Source organism: Pristiophorus japonicus, chromosome 5, assembly GCF_044704955.1.
Source record: "Pristiophorus japonicus isolate sPriJap1 chromosome 5, sPriJap1.hap1, whole genome shotgun sequence".
Lineage (NCBI taxonomy): Eukaryota > Metazoa > Chordata > Chondrichthyes > Pristiophoridae > Pristiophorus > Pristiophorus japonicus.
In genome coordinates, this window is record NC_091981.1 from 131,082,730 (window position 1) to 131,103,641 (window position 20,912).

General features: G+C 43.9%; 1 protein-coding gene across 3 annotated transcripts in view; it reads right to left on the minus strand.

The window, feature by feature from the left end:
• LOC139264459 (dynein axonemal heavy chain 11-like) overlaps positions 1–20,912 on the minus strand; it is a 679,414-nt gene that overhangs the window by 152,098 nt on the left and 506,404 nt on the right. Inside the window, exons 1-3 of one of the 3 annotated variants that reach the window (XM_070880971.1) lie at positions 6,863–6,926; positions 5,520–5,595; positions 4,736–4,909 (exon numbers count right to left, since the gene is read on the minus strand). In XM_070880971.1, coding sequence (XP_070737072.1) covers positions 4,736–4,909; positions 5,520–5,582 — 237 coding nt within the window. In that variant the 5' untranslated portion in view covers positions 5,583–5,595; positions 6,863–6,926. Of the gene's footprint in view, positions 1–4,735; positions 4,910–5,519; positions 5,596–6,862; positions 6,927–13,131; positions 13,205–20,912 lie in introns of those variants that run through there. The other 2 variants (XM_070880972.1, XM_070880970.1) reach the window with 2 other exon arrangements.

Below are 20,912 nucleotides of genomic sequence, written 5' to 3' on the forward strand. Positions count from 1 at the left end.
TTTGAATGACGAGAGTACTCGAGTAATTTTGACTGTGGAATGAATGAAAGCCTGTTTTAAGAAGGTGTGGAGTTGTCTGCCTGTTTTAGCTCCACCCACTCTTTCCAAACAGAGTGAAATGTTTTTTTTTAACCCTTCATAGTGTTGTCCTGTATGTGGGAAGTTTAAGAAACTGTGAACCTTATGGTATTACATTTTAAGTTAGAAATGAAGGTGTGGATATATTCGGATGATAAGTTACGGAGCTAGAAAATGCGCAAAGGATAGGTTTGTTGAGTAAAAGATAAAAATACATGGTCCCGGTAGTAAAAAAAAAAAAGAATTTGACACGCTCACTTACTTGTCGAAAGAAAACATGCAATTGGGTTGAAAGACATAAATTTAGTCCCATTTTCCTTTGTGTAAAACCTTGACACGAAAGCTTCTAGCTCAGTAAAAAAAAAAGTTTTACATTTTGAAATACCTTCAGGATTAGGTCAAACTCCTGGGCGAGTGGTGAGCTATCTGTGAAGGTGTAAAAGGGACATTTGAAAAAGGCTAAAACAGTAAGCTTTAGCAGTTTAGAAAAGAAAAAGATAAAGCAGGAAAAGGTCTCTGCCACGGGAACAGGAGGAGGGCAGAAAAGGGGGACTTGCCACAATACCCTATAAGACCTGAAGCTAGAACAGCGGTTGTAGAAATAGTAAAAGGGCTAGTGGAAAAGGGTATCTTAAAAGAAACAGTTAGCACCACTAACTCCCCAAAAAGGCCCAGGTAGGGAAATCCCAGGTCCTGTACCTAGGGTACTGCCTCTCAAGGGGCTGAAAGAAATGCCCTCGGATAGGAAAAAGGCTGTCAAGGACATGCCTAGACCAGTAATGGTAAGGTGGGTGAGGAAGGTACTGGGCCACTTTAATTACAGCCGGAACTTTATCCCTGATAAAAGGAGATCTATAGCCTATTACTCTACCACCGAAAGCTCGGTGGTGACTGGGTTATCCAGATGTATAGCCGCGCTAGATTGTGCAGCTTGGGTGGTAAAAATTAAGCGAGCCTGTGGTGATGACTGGAAACATCATTCTCCACACTAAACACACATTGGTAGAAATGTTAAACACAGGAAAACTGAGAACCGTATCTAATATGAGATGGGCAAAGTGGGAAGCAGTCCTCTTACCACCCAACAAAGCGGTAACCATAATTAGGGATGTAGGAAACAACCCCGCAGAAGGTATGATAGGTGAGGGGGAACCCCACTTTTGTGAAGAGGTTTGTGAGGATATGGAAGAGGATAGAATAAAAGACGCCCCCCTTCAAACCGCAGAACAAACCTTGTTTGTGGACGGCTCACGAAAATACGTAGAGGGACTACCTCGTACCGGATGGGCCGTAGTTAACCAGGATCTAGAGACAGTTGAATCAGGGCGAATTAATGGGGGGTCGTCAGCTCAAGTGGCAGAACTGGTAGCCCTCACCCGGGCACTGGAATTATCGGAAAATATGATTGTTAATATCTATACGGACAGTAGATATGCATTCGGGATAGTACACGATTATATGGCAGCATGGGGGAGAAGGGGTGTTTGCGATTGAAAAAAAAAAGAATTTGAAGAGGTAAAAAAAAACACTCTCCATTGATAATGATTTTAAATTATTAAAATTAAGTCAGTGCCGCTGGGGCCCGTGACGAACAGATAAGTATTGAGAAACTACACCAGGACACTTCTGAGGAAGAAATAGGTATGTGGACAAAGCAGGGCGCAACGCAAGGGAAGGATAACGTTTGGAGACGAAACGACAAGGTAATGGCGGCTGAACGCATACAGAATACATTATTGGAGTTGCATCATGGCCTGTCTCATTCAGGAGTCTTGGAAGAGATTGGTGGTGGAAAGGGATGGGGAGAGATATAATCCAGGCAGGCCCATTAAAATTAAAATGGGACACCAGCCCCGTCCACGGGGGCCATGGGAACATGTACAAATTGATTTCACAGGTCCTTTGCCCCCATCCCATGGAAAAAGATATTGCCTAGTGATTATAGATCAGTTTACCCGGTGGGTGGAAGCTTTCCCCACACGTGATTGCACTGCCTCAACAGTGGCAAGGATATTGACCAAGCAGGTGGTTCCCCGATGGGGAGTGCCTCTTCAAATAGATTCCGACCAAGGCACCCACTTCATGGAAAAAAATTGTAAAAACAATATGCCAGTTGATGGGCATAAAACAAAAATTCCACATCCCCTACCACCCGCAGAGTTCTGGGATCGTAGAGCGCATGAACCGTACCCTTAAGAACGCCCTGGCAAAGGCCATGCAAACGTCAGGAAAAACGTGGACAGAAGTATTACCCATTATATTGATGAAGTTAAGAGCCACAACAAACCGGACAACCGGATTAACTCCTTATGAACTAATTACCAGAGAACATCATAACAGGAGGGGCCGATGTAGGCCCATTAAAAGACAAAATAAAACGGTATGTTTTGGAACTAAGTACTCAATTAAAAGGGATGCGTAAATTAGTTAGGGACAATCAGGAAGAAAGAGACGCGGAAGCAGAGCTTACCAAGCTCCCTGAAGTCCCGTTGGCGGGAAGTCGCGTTATGGTAAGGATCCTCCCGGGAAAACCGGGGTTTGCCCCAAAAAGGACTGTATGAGATTATAATCAGCAAGGACACTTGTGCCTGCATCGATGTTAAAGGGAACGGACAATGGAAGCATTGGACCCAGCTTAAGGTTTTTGAACCAGCCGTTTAGCACACGTATTAGTTGTTGTTGTTTGTCTATTTACAGATTGACAGCGAGAGATTCTTCAAGCAAGCCATACGGCCATTTTGCCTTGACTATTTGTTAATTCTAGAGTAATAAGATGAAACTATATATTGCGATCGGTGCGATTATCATAGTTCGTGTTAGGTCCGGCCTGCTAGCTAGACCGAAACGAGAGTTACATGTAAATACCTTTTTGTACATCTCCCTTAACATCTCGGAAGTAGCAGAGTGGGTAACGCGACAAAACGGTACAGGGGAAGTAAATGATACTTGGAACCAGAGTGGGGATAAAGAAACGTGGAGATCGGGGGGGTTACCTTTTGGATGCATTGACGGATGGTACCAGCCGGAATACAATAGGTCCCCATTCCTGGTTTTGACCAACACCTCAGGAGTTGGAAGGCCCACCGCTGACATTTGTTTCACTAGAAACCTGACCGGTAAGGAAACAGGTTTTGTAGCAGGATACTTTAACCTCGCCAGGTGGAACATAATAGCCAGCGAAACAACAAACCAGGGGTTCTTTGAAATAGAGGGTTTGAAGAATCAGACACGTAGCCAGGACTGGGACCCTAAGATTAGGTGGCGACGGGGGCTGAGAGAGAGATTGGGATCGAATCTAACAGCATACAATGGCACTTATTTTGTGTGCGGGCATAAGGCCTACCCCTGGTTGCCTCAGAACTGGAGGGGGTCCTGTTATTTGGGATATGTGGTCCCTTTTGTCAGACGGGTACGTACTTTAGCAGAAGTACAGACACCAGGTCGACTAAGACGAGATCTTACCCCGGTAGAGAGGCTATTTGGGGTCATGATGCTCCCATTCGGGATAGGACGTATGATGGATGAATTACGTAATCTAGAGAGGGTACTGGAACAGATAGTTAACGACATTGCTGAAGCAATGGAGGGCATAACGGCTGAAATGGTAGCCATACGCACAATGTGCCTTAATTGGAGCTGAATGTTGCACTTACATTCCCGATAATTCAGAAAACATAACCAACCTCGCTGATCACATAAGAAGGGAGGTAAAGAAGTTATCCACGACAGCAGGAGGATCTGGCTGATTTGACTGGCTGTTAGGGGGAATCCTGGGGGTCCTATCTTATGCATGAAGTCATTATTCTGGTTGTAATAATAATTACTTGCTGTCTGATTATCGGGTGTTTTAATATCTGCTGTAAAGTTATGATGGCTCGACTGATGCCAGTAGCCAGTGTAATCGCCGAAGAAGAAGCACACCTGATGGAAATACCTGAAGACACCAAGGATGAAGAAACAGACGACAATGACACCGACCACTATCTTTGAAGGGTAGCCTAGAGCTACAGGCAAGGTGGATATATGGAACATCAGGGAAGTAACATACCCCAAAGGACGAATATATGCTACTATCATTGTGGTCATCTGGATTTCGTAAACATCCTCCAGGGCCAAAAGGGGGAATATTGTTGGAGCAGATTTTTGGACATATATTTGATTGTATACGGGACCAAACATTTGTTTTATTTTCCCCTTTAAATGAATTTTGTAAGGGACAATACTGATGCATTATGCTTTAAACAGTTAGACTTTAAGGCATGCTGGCCTTGAGTTAATGGAGATTGGAAAGTGAGATAATGAACACTGGAGAGTTAAGTGCTAGGTATGTTTGTTTATACCGGTGTCAAAAACCTGCACTTGTTTATACTGCCCTGTCACAATGCAGGATGGGTTATATATCAAAAGCTTAGCCTTCGATACGTCAAAGCTTTGTAGTGCTAAAGCATGTGTTGTAAAGTGATGTAATTTGTAAGATAAAAGGACTTCACTGCAGATACCAATTTGAGAAGATGGTTCAAAGACAGGGGTCTTTAACACTTCTCTCAAAGCTTTGTCTCCGATTTAATAAACCTCTCTTTATATATATTATAGTCTCGGAAATATTTTTCCACAACACTCCTGCACCTATTTTCTATGTTTCTATGTTTCTATGTACCTTCAGTGATTTCAGGAAAGGAAGCCACATGCCCTCTACTAATTCTTGACGGTATCCTTTGGTAAAGGAACCAACATATGACACAAAAGCAGCTGTCAGCAACACATCTCCACACAGTGTCTTCTCCTGAGCTTCTAAGAACTGGACAGATTGGGCCCAACGAACATTTTCTGACTGAGAAAATAAAGAAATCTTACAATTAATCATTATGCAAACAAAAACTGGTTTGGTTTACTTATCAAATTGATCAATTTGGAAAAGCAAATGATTTTATCTTGCACTTTGGAACAAATTAAATACTAATAATAATGCATTAATCATTAAACAATTTTTAATAGGGAATTTTGAATCTGCATTCTCTTATTACTGGAGATCTATACGTTGTTAACATCAAAGGATTATGTTATTTATGTAATATGCTGCTCTTACCAAAACAATGATTTAAATCATCCAACTGCACAACACACAGCTGAAAGTAATTTTAGTAAGAGCGACAGAAAATAGATGAAAAACAGAATTTCTTTTCCACGCATCTTCATATTATGTTTATTGTATTTATTAACGAGAACATAATTCTTCCTACCCCTTTTTACCAGGAAGACAAATTTGGTATCCGTAGGATAGAACTCTGTTTTTTTCATGGGTTGTGATAACAATTCTCTGTAGCGAGGCATGGACTAATATGAAACCGTCACATTTCACGGACAGTGTGAGGTGATAAAAGATAGGAAGAGAATGGATTTATTCTCCAACAGAGTAGTACACTTACACACAAAAGCCTTACCTGTAACAGGTCACAAAATAACTCAAGAATGTCATCAGTGCTGAAGCCAACTTTCCACAGCATTCAGTTTAGAAATCTTCAACGCAGATGTAATAAAGGCAGATTTTAAAAGAATATGGACTGTTACAACTAGAAATAAGTTCCAAATCAAACTTATTACCTGAAGTTGCCAAGTTATGTTAATTCACCAAATGCCCACATTTAATACAATTAAAAAACTTTGGGTTTCTATCTTTCATTCTGTATAAATTTGTTACTGGGGTAGAGGGATATCCAGTCTTGTGGTGTATCTTTACTGTTCTCATTTCTGATAACCTAATGAACAAACTCTTCCTGATGGAACATCACCTTATCCGTGGCCATCCACTGAGGATGGGCTTTGTAGCTTTCTGGTGGGTATGATCCAATTCTTGACTGTTTAGTGCCAAGCTCGTAACTGATCCCACATTAACAGTGTGAACTCTATGGGGTCGATAGTGCAATGCTTGATTAACATCGCACTGATGCACATCAGGTGCCTTTGGGGAGGCCTTCTCAGCATCCTGTTCACTGAGCATGCACCCTGAAAGGGCCCGGTATGTCCCAAGTTTTCATTTAAATCGGGGATACTTCTCATAAATTGGCCGGGGTGCATGAGTGCCATTCTGGGCATCCAACAGCCATTTAGAACAGGCATTTCAAGGGAGACTCGTAAAAAAATATATACATTTCTCATTTGTATAGCCATCTCAGTCTAAGAGGCTCACCCATTGTTCTTGGATCTCACTTTTTGGACCTCCAAAGAACAATCCATGAAAGGGTTCATTGTAAAAACAGAATTATGGTATTTTAAAGACAACCAGAAACCCTTCAATAGCTTCTGACGCATATACAATTGGTCTCCAAGCGATTGCATAGGCTTTTGGCCCTTTAAACTTTAAATCTCCTTTCTGCTAAGCATAGCAATGATGTACGCTATGGACAAAGTGTTATCACTTGCTTTCTGCCTTTTCATGGAACAAATTATAGAACTGCAGAATGTGGCCTTCTTTTACATAATCTGATTTTTATAAAAGACATATTCATATATGGTCGGATGCATCTCCTGTCATCTCTGGTGGGAATTTGGATAACTGTAAAATAGGTGGGGACCTGACAGAACAAGTTCCTGGTCCATTTTCTGCTCACGTCAGCCCCAGTTCTGTCAAATAAATCTCGGCCTAAATATCTTTTAGAATTATCAAGGCATATCAGATTGAGTGGGCTTGAGTTGACAACAATCAATATCAAAAAGAAAATCTTAATATATAGACTTGTGCATGAAAACAGGACTTCGAGGGAAATAATGTAATAGTAGGATTCACCCAACATGGACAGAGACTCAGTGTAAGCTTGGCCCAGTTAGTGCTCTTGCTCCTGAGTTGGAAGATTGTGGATCAATTCAATGCAGTTTTCTGAACAACAATTAGAGTTTCTGGTATTAAAGGAACACAGACTCACTTTAGCAGCAGAATAATACCTTTGGCATTGCATGATATATGTGACAAAATTATATAGTCTCTATCACTTTAAAAAAAAGTCACGTTCTTAGCGAGTTTAACAGCAGAATTTTAGTTTATCCTGATACAATGTTGCAAAGTTTGTTATATTCTGCCTGGCAGCAGGGTTTTGAGACTCACAGATAATTATATATGCAGACTTCTTGATTGAATCCAAACTGAACCAACAGACTTTTTTGAATTTGAGGGATCTAGGAAGTCCCAGTAACTCTTTTCTGGATATAAAAAGGAGTTATTCTATTCGCAAGGGCAGTTGTCAGTTAGATAATTTCATGAGGGGAACAGCTTAAACGTCTCAGAAAAGCAATTCAGCGTCTGTTTGATAAGATATGACAGATTGATATTCATGAAAAAGAAAAGATTTGAAAGCCATTTACAAAAGATTAGTTTAGTTCTGCAATTTTTTATTAATTTGATTAATCAAGGAGTTCGATAAAAATGCTTACTATAAATGCATAACTATATTATATCATTCTTGGATTATTCACTTACGTAATACATTTGTTTGTCTACTGTGATACTAAAGTGGGATAATCTAGTGCCTAAATGAAATTACTAAGCAGGGTTTTCGGCTCGTTTATCTGGGTGTGTTACTGAAAGCTTGCCAAGATCTCAAGGTAGGGATAGACATCCTTGAAGGTTTGGGGAGTTGGGGCTCACCCATAAGAGTGAAAAGAGAGCTGAAATAATCTAGGGTAAGGTGGTTTAAAAAGATCCCAAAATGCAACAGTTTAACATGCTTTTTATAAAGTAGCATATCTTCTGACTAAAGGTCATCGATCCGAAACATTAACTCTGTTTCTCTCTCCACAAATGCTGCCTGAGTATTTCCACCATTTTCTGTTTTTATATTATATGACTTGCCGTTGGTTCTTATTAAGAAAAATATGTACGATAACCTAAGCTAGGTCCATAAACTAGACCCATAATTCGTCCCGACATGTTAAAGCTGCAAGATATTTTGATTGTTTTGTCTTTATTCATGTTGCTAGGGTAATGGAAACAGTTTCATACTTGTTACCTAGTTTCGCATAACACTATAAACAGCTGTAGATGACACTCTTACAGAATTAAGTACTGTCATTAAGTACGATTAAAGCTGCGTGATCCACAATTTCTATTATTTTTCATTTCAGCATTACTCATTAAAATAATGAACTCTTTCAAAAAAAACTAAAAAGGAAGGAAAAACAGCTTCAACTTTTTCATCCTTCAATAGCTTCCCTGGCTGATCGGGTGCTGGAACTCCTTTTAGGGCAATTCTTTTGAAACAACATTAAAAAAAAATTATGTAGAGAGCGTAACCACATTAAAATCAGAATAGGTGATAACACAAGGATCTCAATACAATAGTACAAATGAAACTACTTTCATTTTACCGCCAAACTTTAATGTGTTTTATTTGAAAGAAATTAAAAAATTAAATCTCTTACTAAACGAGTTTTGTATTTCAGTGGAACAAGAACGTAGATTTTTGAATTTGTGATTCTGTGCTTTGAGTGAGAGGGGAACAGATTTGTGAAACCTAAACCAAAGCATTCTTAATATTAGTTCTATGGGTTCAATTTTCCCCAATAACGTTTTTTGATGTACTTGAAGAGTTCCGCCCGTTTTTTTGGGGCCTAATTACACCCAAAAAAATCATCCAACTTTGCCTGTCCTTTAGTTTTGGGGGAGGAGCCCAAGATCTGTGCCAAAAAGATTGGGTTGCCAGGGTAACGAGGGGCACACTGCAGGCTTGAGGCTGGAAAGTAAAACATACACGACATTCTGACCAGCTCACAGCAACCTGCACAAACACCTTGCAGCAGCTTACCAGCATGAAATTATTAAAGAATTTATGCCAAAAGTCTATCACCCCTCCCCCCGATGCCGCTCCTAACCCTGGCCAAAAGGCCTCCCTCCCCTCCCGGTGCCGCTCCTAACCCTGATCGAGAGGCCTCCCCCCTCTCTCCTCTTCCCCCCGCCCTCCCCCTCTCTCAGCAGAGGAGGACTAAGGGTCTAATTAGGAGGGTGAAAATAGAGTATGAGAGTAAGCTTGCAGGGAACATAAAAACTGACTGCAAAAGCTTCTATTGATATATAAAGATAAAAAGATTAGTGAAGACTAATGTAGGCCCCTTGCAGTCAGAATCAGGTGAATTCATAATGGGGAACAAGGAAATGGCAGACCAATTGAACAAATACTTTGGTTCTGTCTTCACTAAGGAAGACACGAATAACCTCCCGAAAATACTAGGGGACCGAGGGTCTAGCGGGAAGGAGGAACTGAGGGAAATCCTTATTAGTCAGGAAATGGTGTTAGGGAAACTGATGGGACTGAAGGCCGATAAATCCCCAGGGCCTGATGGTCTGCATCCCAGAGTAATTAAGGAAGTGACCTTAGAAATAGTAGATGCATTGGTGGTCATTTTCCAACATTCCATGGACTCTGGATCAGTACCTATGGATTGGAGGGTAGCTAATGTAACCCCACTTTTTAAAAAAGGAGGGAGAGAAAACAGGGAATTATAGACCAGTTAGCCTGACATCAGTGGTGGGGAAAATGCTGGAATCAATTATTAAAGATGTAATAGCAGAGCATTTGGAAAGCAGTGACAAGATCGGTCTAAGTCAGCATGGATTTATGAAAGGGAAATCATGCTTGACAAATCTTCTAGAGTTTTTTGATGATGTAACGAATAGAGTGGATAAGGGAGAACCAGTGGATGTGGTGTATTTGGACTTTCAAAAGGCACATTGTATTGGGGGTAATGTATTGACGTGGATGGAGAACTGGTTGGCAGACTGGAAGCAAAGAGTGGGAATAAACGGGTCCTTTTCAGAATGGCAGGCAGTGACTAGTGGGGTGCCGCAAGGTTCAGTGCTGGGACCCCAGCTATTTACAATATACATTAATGATTTAGACAAAGGAATTGAAGGTAATATCTCCAAGTTTGCAGATGACACTAAGCTGGATGGTAGTGTGAGCTGTGAGGTGGATACTAAAAGGCTGCAGGGTGAGTTAGACAGGTTAGGTGAGTGGGCAAATGCATGAAAGATGCAGTATAATGAGGATAAATGTGAGGTTATCCAATTTGGTGGCAAAAACAGGAAGGCAGATTATTATCTGAATGGTGACAGATTCGTAAAAGGGGAGGTGCAAAGAGACCCGGGTGTCATGGTACATCAGTCACTGAAGGTAGACATGCAGGTACAGCAGGCAGTAAAGAAAGCAAATGGCATGCTAGCCTTCATAGCGAGAGGATTTGAGTATAGGAGCACGGAGGTCTTACTGCAGTTGTACAGGGCCTTGGTGAACCACACCTTGAGTACTGTGTGCAGTTTTGGTCTCCTAATCTGACGAAGGACGTGCTTGCTATTGAGGGAGTGCAGCGAAGGTTCATCAGACTAATTCCCTGGACAGCAAGACTGGCATATGAAGAAAGATTAGATCGGCTAGGCTAATACTCACTGGAATTTAGAAGAATGAGAGGGGATCTCATAGGAACATATAAAATTCTGACGGGACTGAACAGGTTAGATGCAGGAAGAATGTTCCCGATGTTGGGGAAGTCCAGAACCAGGGGTCACAGTCTAGGAATAAGGGGTAAGCCATATTGGACCTAGATGAGGAGCAACTTTTTCACCCAGAGAGTGGTGAACCTGTGGAATTCTCTACCACAGAAAGTTGTGGAGTCCAGTTCTTTGGATATATTCAAAAGGGAGTTAGATATGGCCCTTAATGCTAAGGGGATCAGGGGGTATGGAGAGAAAGCAGGAGTGGGGTACTGAAGTGCATGATCATCCATGATCATATTGAATGGCGGTGCAGGCTCGAAGGGCCGAATGGCCTGCTCTTGCACCTATTTTCTATGTTTCTGCTGCTGTCCGGGCCGTGGAACTGCATCTGCTGCGCTGATTCTCTTACCTGCGCCGATTTTGTTAACTGCCCAGAAGGTTTTTCCAGAGTGGTTACATACACCGTCCTGAGAAAAATTGGAGTAAATCGGAGCTGGCCAAACTTGCTTAAATGGCCAGAATTGGCACGGGTGGCAGGTGGCAATGAGGTAAAAAAATCGTAGCCTAAAAAAATCCTACCTAAGGGAATTGCGCTAGCGCAGAAACTTTGGAGAAACTTGGAGATTTTAATTTACTCCAAAAAAAACGACGCACGCCAACAAAACGGCCCAGATAATTGGGGAAAATTGAGCCCATTAATATTTCTCCAAATACGGATATATATTTCTCCAAATAACCCCAGATCCATCTTGGTTTATGTGCCAATTTGTCCTCCATAACGCTGCACTATAGAATGTGCAGAAGCAGCTGTCAAGCATGCTGGAAAACCAGTTAGATTTAATCATTCCAATAATGGCATAAACCACTGTGTCGTGCCATTGAGCAAAATACAGATTTTCTGGTCAAGCACAATTACCAGGATCATGCGAGTTGTAGCATTAAATGTTTTTTTTAAGAATATTCTGTCCTTTATCCACCTGCACATGCACAAAATAAATGCACATGCCCATGGCAATAGGATAAAGACTAGAGTTACTTCAGAGAGATTGCCTTGATGATAAATTACCCTCTTTCATATAACAAGTTAAAACTTAGATTGAGGGCTTCGTTTTTCTTCATATATACATGAGATGACTAATTGCATCCTGGAAACTAAAGACTACTACTAGTTCCCTGATGCACTTTATGTTCCATCATAAACTATATATTCAGATTTCTGGTGAATAAAATGACAGAGAGTTTGACATCATGCAAAGAGATAGGACTCAATTTTCCCCAGTGATTTGCGCCATTTTTTTGGAGCAGGCTGTTTTTTTTGGCCTGTTAAAAAACCACAGTTTCCCCAATCAATTTGCACCAACTCAGTTAGTTATAATTCTTTTAGGTGTTTTTTTTTCAGCCAAATGAGGCGTAACCTGCCACCCGCGCCAATTCTGGCCATTTAGGCAAGTTTGGCCAGCTGAAAGTTACTCCAGTTCTGCTTAGACCAGCGTATGTGGCCTCTGCAGAAAAAGCTTCTGGAGAATGAAAGAAATTGGCGCAGGTAAGGAAATCGGCGCAAGTAAGTGCAGCAGATGCTGGACAGCAGCAGCAGGAAAAGTAAGAGAGAGGGGGAGAGAGAGGTGTGGGAAGAGAGAGAGGGGGTGGGGGAGGGAGAGGAGGTGGGGAGGAAGTCTTTTGGGTGTAGTTAGGTGCGGGAACCGGGGGGGGGTGGGGGCGGAGGAGGCCATTCAGCCTGGGCTAGAGCCAGGGGAGCTGACCGGGAGGCCATTCGGCCTGGGCTAGGGGAGCGGACCGGCAAGGCACTCAGGGCCAGGGTCGGGCAGGGGAACGGACCGGCAAGGCACTTGGGACTGATGGGGGGAGCGGGACCAGCAAGGCGCTCGGGGCTGGGGGGAGGGGGAGCTAGAGCTGGGGCTAGACCGGAAAGGGACTCAGGGCGGGCTAGGCAAGCAGATCGACAAGCTCTTTGGCCAGGGCTAGGGGTGGGGGAGCAGGACCGACTTTAATAATTGGAGTTAGGTTGCTGCAATATATTTTATTGTGTTTTTAAGTTGATGCAATGTGTTTTAACATGTTGCGAGCTGGCTGTATGTTTCACTTTGCAGCCTCAGCTCGCATTGTGTCCCTGGTTACCGTGGCAACCCGATCATTTTGGCACAGATCAAGGCTCCACCCCCAAACTAAAGGACAGGTTAGACTGTGCCAAAATGAAGAGAGCCAATGGAGAAACTTAGAAAAAACATTTTTGGCCAAAAAATGGGCGTAACTCTTCAAGTATGCCAAAAAAAAGCTTTGGGGAAAATTGAGCCCGTAATAAATAACAAGTAATGCATTAATTGGCCATAAATGCTACTTTAATGTAATACACAGATTAAGTTCCCAACTTTACATATGCAAATATAATCTCTTAATATTTTATTGATAATTAGTTTGTTGTGAAATACAAGTTCTGAACATACACTCAAAGATGGTAAGTAACCATGGCCATAATCAAAAAGATTAAATATAAGAACAGTTTGTGCAGATACAGGGACCGAAATTGCCCTCCACCCGAAACAGAGCACACCTACCGATTTTTTTGGTGATTTACCGCCCCAATCGTCGGGACGGTGGTTCAAGGGATTTTGCCCTCTTTTTTTCCTTTTGTTTGGAGATGTGGTGAAGTGCGGCTGTGGCGGAGCAGAAGTCGGAGGCAAGGGGGGCGGATGCCGGCAGATTCATGAGCGACGCTTATGAAGTCAGTGCGACATAGACATGTCGTGTCGTGCTGACGCGTCACAATGTCCCTCCCCTTCAGTTAAAGGGGAGGGCTGCTGCGAGCTCTGCAGCCACTTTAGTGGCACCCTCTGGCCCACCAGGGAAGGTTTCAGCTGGGCCAGTGGCCCGGTACCCAAGAGGGGGTGCCGGGCTGCCTGTTGGTGGTCCCGGCCGAACCCGTGGCTGCCATTGTCGGGCTGACTTCGGAGTCGGCCGACAATTAAAATAAAATGGTGGCTGCGGCAGTGCGCCCTCCCTTTTAAAGGTGGATGCACCGCCCAGCCACAAGTAGCTTCCCGCCGGGGAAAGCACCGAGCGGCAGCCAATCCGCTCCCGCGGGGCAATTTTCCACGCAGGGCGGAAAGGGGGTCGCCACCGGTGGGTAAGGGATCGGCGAGTGCCCTACAGGGCGGGAAGACGGCCGGGGCGGTCTCGTACACCGCTCCAAAAATAAAGGAGGGCAATTTATAAATATCGGCCCCTCCGCTCCGACCGAGCGGTGAATGCTTTCCGCACTGTTGCCGCTTCTTTGAGGGGGGTAACGGCTCTTTAAAAAAGGGGCAATTTTTGCCCCATAATTATTAATTGTCTTGGATTATACAAATTAAATCAGTTATTTATGTAGTTCCAGAAAATACTTTTTCTGGCATCTTTTTCTTTATTTTTACATGTACCAGTGACTATCATTGAAAGAACAATCCTGTTATGGAAAAAATTATTTGCAAAAGACACATTTTGGTTAATCCATCTTCTTTTCATCTCTGGTTGGTGGGCAATTACCGATAAAGTGTACAAGCTGATCTTGCAAATGGCATTGAAAGTTTAGTAAAAATATTCACTGTTCATCAATTTGGACTCTAGTTAGAGCTGTAATAATTTTAACATACCATCTTTACATAATTTATCATCAATGACACTTTAGCAACAAGGGTTTAGGAGTTGTTTCATGTACTGCAATAAATTTTCAGACAGTTAAAAATCACTATAATTTCATCCTAATGTGTTATAGATTGCACATAATGTCATTTAGTCTAAGGTGACCCCGTCTAATTTTCAGCAGCTGTTCGGCCTGGGAGTAAGTTAATGATTAAATATATACTGGGGTCTTCCATGTGATTTATTATCCAAATGCTTTCCTATGATATATAGACAAAATCATCTGTCTTGGAATCACTGAAAGGTTTTAAATGTACTATATCTCTCAAACTAGCTCCATAATTAATGTTCTGAGTCATTAGTGGTCTGGCATTCTAATCTAAACAAATTAGAAACATTATTACATTTATCAGTGGTCAAATTGTATTATTCAATATATATATCTGTAAATAATGTACACTGAACAGAATCTGACCATACCTCCATTACACTTACTGCAAAATCATTCCTCTTATATTTGCTATTACTGACTAAGAATAAACTCCATTGGATACCCGTACTCAACTTGGGAGTTTTTTTTAAACCAAGTCTGATTGGAACATATGTAATGCTTTGGCATGAACAGATTACTTTTGACTTAGTTGTAATCCAATACTGTAAAGCGGGAAGAGGCTCTGAAACTAATTTGAATTTTATCATTAAACATAGGCCCGTAATTTGCGGTCAGCAGTGAAGCAAAGGTGTTTGCTGCTGGCTCCAAAGAAAGCTGTCTACAAAAATCTTGCGATTTCTGTGGCAAAATGTTTGGCTTTTTCGACGTTCAGCTGAGGTCAATGTAGTTTAGTGGGAATCCCATAGAGCAATCTGCTGTGACGTCAACAAGCTGTCTAAGTAGCCAATGCAGAATTATCACAGCCAGGGAACCAGGAAGTGAAAAGCTCCTTTGATTCTAACTTTAAAAAAATGTTATAGAGAGCAAAACAAAGATTGGGGCTCTCACTGAGCGTTTAACACAATTACATCAATTGAAACAGTCATGCGGGTTTCCCGGCCAAATAAATGGAGCGGGTCTGCTGTCGTCACCAATGACTTGTTTTCAGCGTGGATATTTAAAGCAGCTTTGCACACATCCCAGTTGAAGTTTGTTGAAGGAGGCATAAAGATGGTTGGGAGAGGTGGAAATTGCTCAATATCGCAGAGATTTGTGTGGGTCATGGAGTCACACTGACAGCAGGCTGTACCCAGATTCACTGATGCCTCCCTGGAAGTCTTGGTCCAGGAAGTCAGAGCATGCAGGAAGGTCCTGTTCCCTGGGGATGGGCACAAAAGAGCAGCCAGAGACACCAAGAGGGCATGGCTGGTGATCACTACATCCCTCCTGCTGGAGGAGGTCAGCAGAAGGGATGTAGTAAGGTAGTCTTGGATCCAGTGCAAGAAAAGATTTAATGATCTCATGAGGTCAGTTAAGGTGAGTGCAATGCCACATTCAACTACATCCTGATGTGCCTGTCACCCCAAACTCATCACTCTGCCTTCCGAGTCTACTTCCAAGCACGTGAATCCTCAGACCTACCTCCCTTGCAAGGTGCACTGATCCCTCTCTGTGTATGTACCTACTCACATCGCCATCTGCCTAACCACCACTGACACTCACCCTCATCCTAAGTCAATCATAGCAAGTAACACCACAAAAAGAGGCCATTTGGCAATGTCATGCCTCTCCCTAAAAGTCACCCTCTACAGATGCAGCCCATCCATTCCTTACACTCATTCCATCACTCTCTTCTTTCTCTCTTTGCAGAAGAGCGCCCAGAACAATAGGGAGAGGCAACAAACTGGAGGTGGCCCTCCAATTTTCACCAATTTGACTCCAGTAGAGGAGGAGCTGCTACAAATCACTGGAGTTATAGAGCTGCTGGCTGTGGGAGACAGAGAGAGGGGAACCTCCAAGCGACCTGGTGACAGAATTATATATCATACAGCCACATGGCATACAACAGTCACTCGTGGTGACTTGATGTCAGCAGCCAATGGAATGTCATCATGTGTATAATGGTAACATTACACATTCTTATCCCAAGATTTCTAATTCATCTCTTTACTCTCCCACAGGTGCATCAAGTGGCCCCCCCCGCCACTGTCCAGCCGGAGGAGGAAGACGGCTCCCAGAGGAAGCTCCAGTCTCTGAGGGTGCACCAACACCAGACCCATGCGCACACAGCACCAGCAGATATGCGCACCTCGGTGGGACCAGCAAGACATAGAGTAGTGTTGTCACCTGATATGTCACAGATCGCAAGTGAGCAAGAGGATATGGTGGAAGCAGGGAAAGCAGTGGAGCGTCCTTGCCAGAGGACGCAGAATGCTGCAAGCTTTGCTTAGTTGCATGCAGATGCTGAACCTCGGTGCCATCGAGAAAGAGAGTGATCTTGGAGGAGCAGCAAAAGTTGTGCGAGGTTCTGGCAACTTTTCCAGCCACGATGTGTGTGACTACACAGAATGGAGGAGTCCTCTTCAACATGAGCACCACCCTGTCGCAGGTGATGGCGACGATATGCTCTGCCATGGAAAGAATGGCTACCTGCATGGAGCAGCAAATGCGCCAGTCGAACGAGAACATGCTTGCGATGAACAACAGATTGCAGACTCTAAATGATCTAATCTCGAGGAGGGGTACCAATTTAGACTTGGACATTCATCGCCCCACTGATGTGCAGCAAGGTACTCTCCAGCTCCTTGTTATCAGGGATGTGTGGGCGGCCCATGAGAGGGATGATGGTGAGAGGGCACATAGAAGTGGGGGCTCTGCTCAAAGCGCTCCCCCTTCTCCCCCATTGCCTCTCCCTCAGTCAGAGCCCCACCTGCTGTCTCAGATCCCGATGGCTGAGTCTGCGCCTGCACAGTTGCAGGAGGAGCAGTTCTTGGCGGGGCCCTCACAGGCTTCAAAACCCAAAGGTTGTCTGCGAGGAAACGGAAAAAGACACAATTGTAGATGCACATGGGTGTTTGCCAAAGTGTTAATTTTCTGTTCTATTTATGACGCACATAAATTTATTTTGTTGCACTACTTTCTTGTCTTGTCCATTTTTGCCTGCTACCTGGGAAGTGGCTTTGGGGCTAAAATTGCCTCTTCCCTTATGGCCTGTTACCTCTGGAAATCGGCGGTCATGTTGCAGAGTGCAATAGCTGCCGATTTTTCGTGTATTGGCCGCCATTTTGAAAATTCTGCCCCTGTGGTATCCCGGCGGTGACCCGCTACTCCCACTACCGCTCTGCTGCTGCCTATCCGTCCTAAGTATGTCATCAGAGCGCGTTCCCCTCCGATCGCGAAATTCCGCCAAAAAAAATCTTGCTCCCGCTGCTCGTTGCCAAAGGCAGCTTTTTCTGCAGGTGCACTGAGCTTGGAGTCCTTCTAAAATGGTGATTTGGCTCCCATAAAAGGGGAGGACCTACTGCCGCTGCCGCCATGTTTTTTTTTGTTGGCCGACTGCCATGTCGGGTCGACAATCATGCCCCCGGGTTCGGCCGGGCCGCCAACATGCAACCTGGCACCCCCTCTTGGGTGCCAGGCTGCTGGCCCGGCCGAAACCCTCTCTGATGGCCCAGTGGGCCTAACTTAAAAGAATCACGCAGGCTCTCCTCTTTAAGTGAAGGAGAAAGCCATGGTGACGCGGCACCGTGATAACATCATCAGCGCTTTGTTGATGACTGACAGCGGCGGCCACTACACCCGCCCCCAACTTCCGCCCCTCTAGACTGCAAACTTTCGCTTACTGCCGCACATCCGCCCCCATTATAACCGACTCCTAGTTGGCTGGAGAAAAAAAGCCGAAGAGCGGTATTTCACTCAAGAGGCCACCGCATCCACTGGAAAAACAACAGAAACAGGGTAGATGCACCCCGTTTCCAGTAGTGAGCAATTTCGGCCCCTTTGTCACTTGGAGTGAATGGTGAGACATTACTTAACCTCGTGCATTGGGGGTTTGGGTGACAGGAATGGCTTGGTCATTGTAGAACTGCTTTGTGGTGTTGGGGGCGTGGGGGGTGGGGGTGGGGTGGAAGTAGGTACAGCATTTGGGCACCATATGGGTGCAATGGTGCAAGTTAAGTAAATTGGACTATTATTGGACCATCCCGGGCCGCAATGTACACCGCTGCTGGTGCCATCTCCACCTCTTCCCCCTCATGTTCCACCTATTCCTCCTCCTCCGAAGAGGCTGCGCCTTGCTCCTCCTGCAGCTCCAATCCTCACTGCTGCACAAGAGACCCAGGTTGGTGCGTACTCAAGGGCTCCTCCAGATCTGTCCAGGCATCTGAAGCACATCATCAGCATGCTGATTGCTTGCTCTATGACACATCTGGTGGACATGTGGCTGTCATTATCGCACTCTTCGGCCTCATTGCTTGGTCTCCTCAACGGTGTCATCATCCACGTCAGCGGATAGCTCTTGTTTCCAAGCAGCAGCCAGTAACTCTGTTTGGAGGAGCGAAGAGGTTGGGGAGGGTGGACTGGCACAGCATGAAAGAGTCATGTCAGCTGCCAGAGAATCTGGCACACACATGCATAATGATCTCTTTATGGTTGCAGACGAGCTGCACATTTGAGGGAATGAAACCCTTGCAGTTCACAAACACTCCTGGGTGATCTAGTGGTGCCTTGATGGCCATATGTGTGCAGTCAATGACACCCTGCACCTGTGGGAAGCCAGCCAGAGCCGAAAAGCCGAGCGTCCGCTTCATCAGTGGCAAATTTCACATAATTGGCAGACTTGTGAAACATAGCATCGGTCACCTGGGTGATACATCTGTGGGTAGCCGACTGCAAGATCCTGCAAATGTCTGCTGCAGATCTCTGGAAGGATCCTGAGGTGAAGATGTTGAGGGCAGTGGTGACTTTGAAAGTGTGTCCACCAGGTCCTCTGGGCAGCAGGTCTTCTTCTAACAAGCTACAAATGTCTGCGACAACCTGGCGGGATAGCCTGAGCCTCCTGGAGCACTGCAGATCAGTCATGTTGAGGAAGCTCATCCTCTGCCTGTATACCCTATGTTGGGGGGTATTGCCTCCAGCATGGTTGTGATCCCTTCTCTCCTGTGGAACTTCAGGTTAGTGAAGAGAAGGCTGCTGTTGGTGTTGTTGCAGTTGGAGCTCATCTTGGTCAGATTCTGAGGTCCACCGTGAGACAGCACAAGCGGCACCCATGCTGATCTAATAGATGGCAGTTAAAGTGAGATCAGGGGCACAATCCTCCAATGTACTGAAAGTGAACCCCAAACAGTCAGAGGAAGATAGAAGAGCAAATATGTAGGCAAATTTCTGACAAGTGCAAAAACTATATGGTACTACCCCAACATTGACTGGGATAAAGTTAGTGTGAAGGGTATAGAGGGTGTGGAATTCCTAAAATGCATTCAGGAGAACTTTTTTAGCCAGTATGTAGCAAGCCCAACAAGGGAGGGGACGGTTCTTGACTTTGTTCTAGGGAATGAAGCTGGGCAGGTGAAAGGAGTATTAGTGGGAGAGAATTTTGGTGCTCGTGATCATAATTGTTAGATTTAGGGTAGTTATGGAAAAGGACAAAGATAGACCAGGAATAAAAGTTCTCAATTGGGGAAAAGCCAATTTTGATAAGCGAAGAGGTGATTTAGCCATAGTGGACTAAAAACAGCTATTTGAAGGTAAATCAGTGTCAGAGCAGTGGGAGGCATTCAAGGAGGAGATCGTGAGGGTTCAGAGCAAGTAGGTTCCTTTAAAGTAAAAGGGTGGGACCAACAAATCTAGAGCCCCTTGGATGCAAAGGAATATACAGGGTAGGATGAAGGAAAAAAAAGGAGGCTTATGACAGATACCGGGAGCTAAATACTGCAGAAAATCTAGAGTATAGAAAGTGCAGGGGTGAAATTAAAAAGGAAATTAGGAAAGCAAAGAGAGGGCATGAAAAAATGTTGGCAAGTAAAATCAAGGAAAATCCAAAGATGTTTTATAAATACATTAAGAGCAAGAGGATAACTAAAGAAAAAGTAGGGCCGATTAAAGAGAATAAAGGTAATCTGTGTGTGGAGGCAGAAGACATGGGTATGTTGCTGGATGAATACTTTGTGTTTGTTTTCACAAAAGAGAGGTGTGATGCAGACATTGCAATCAGGGAGGAGGTTTGTGAAATATTAGATGAAATAAACATAGTGAGAGAAGTAGTATTAAGGGATTTAGTAGCTTTGAAAGTGGATAAATCTCCAGGCCTGGATGAAATGTATCCCAGGATGTTAAGAGAAGCAAAAGAGGAAATAGCAGAGGCTCTGACCATCATTTTCCAATCCTCTCTGGCTACAGGTGTGGTGTCGGAGGACTGCTAACATGGTACCTTTATTTAAAAAGGGAGAAAGGGACAGACTGAGAAATTACAGGCCAGTCAGCCTAACCTCGGTTGTGGGAAAATTATTGGAAAAAATTCTGAGGGACAAGATAAATCTTAATTTAGAAAGTCATGGTTTAATCAAGGACCGTCAGCATGGATTTGTTAAGGGAAGGTTGTGTCTGATTAATTTGATTGAATCTTTTGAGGAGGTAACACGGAGGGTCAATGAGGGTAGTGCATTTGATGTAGCGTATATCGATTTTAGCAAGGCTCTTGATAAAATCCCACATGGCAGACTTGTCACGAAAGTAAAAGCCCATGGGATCCAGGGCAAAGTGGAAAGTTGGATCCAAAATTGGCTCAGA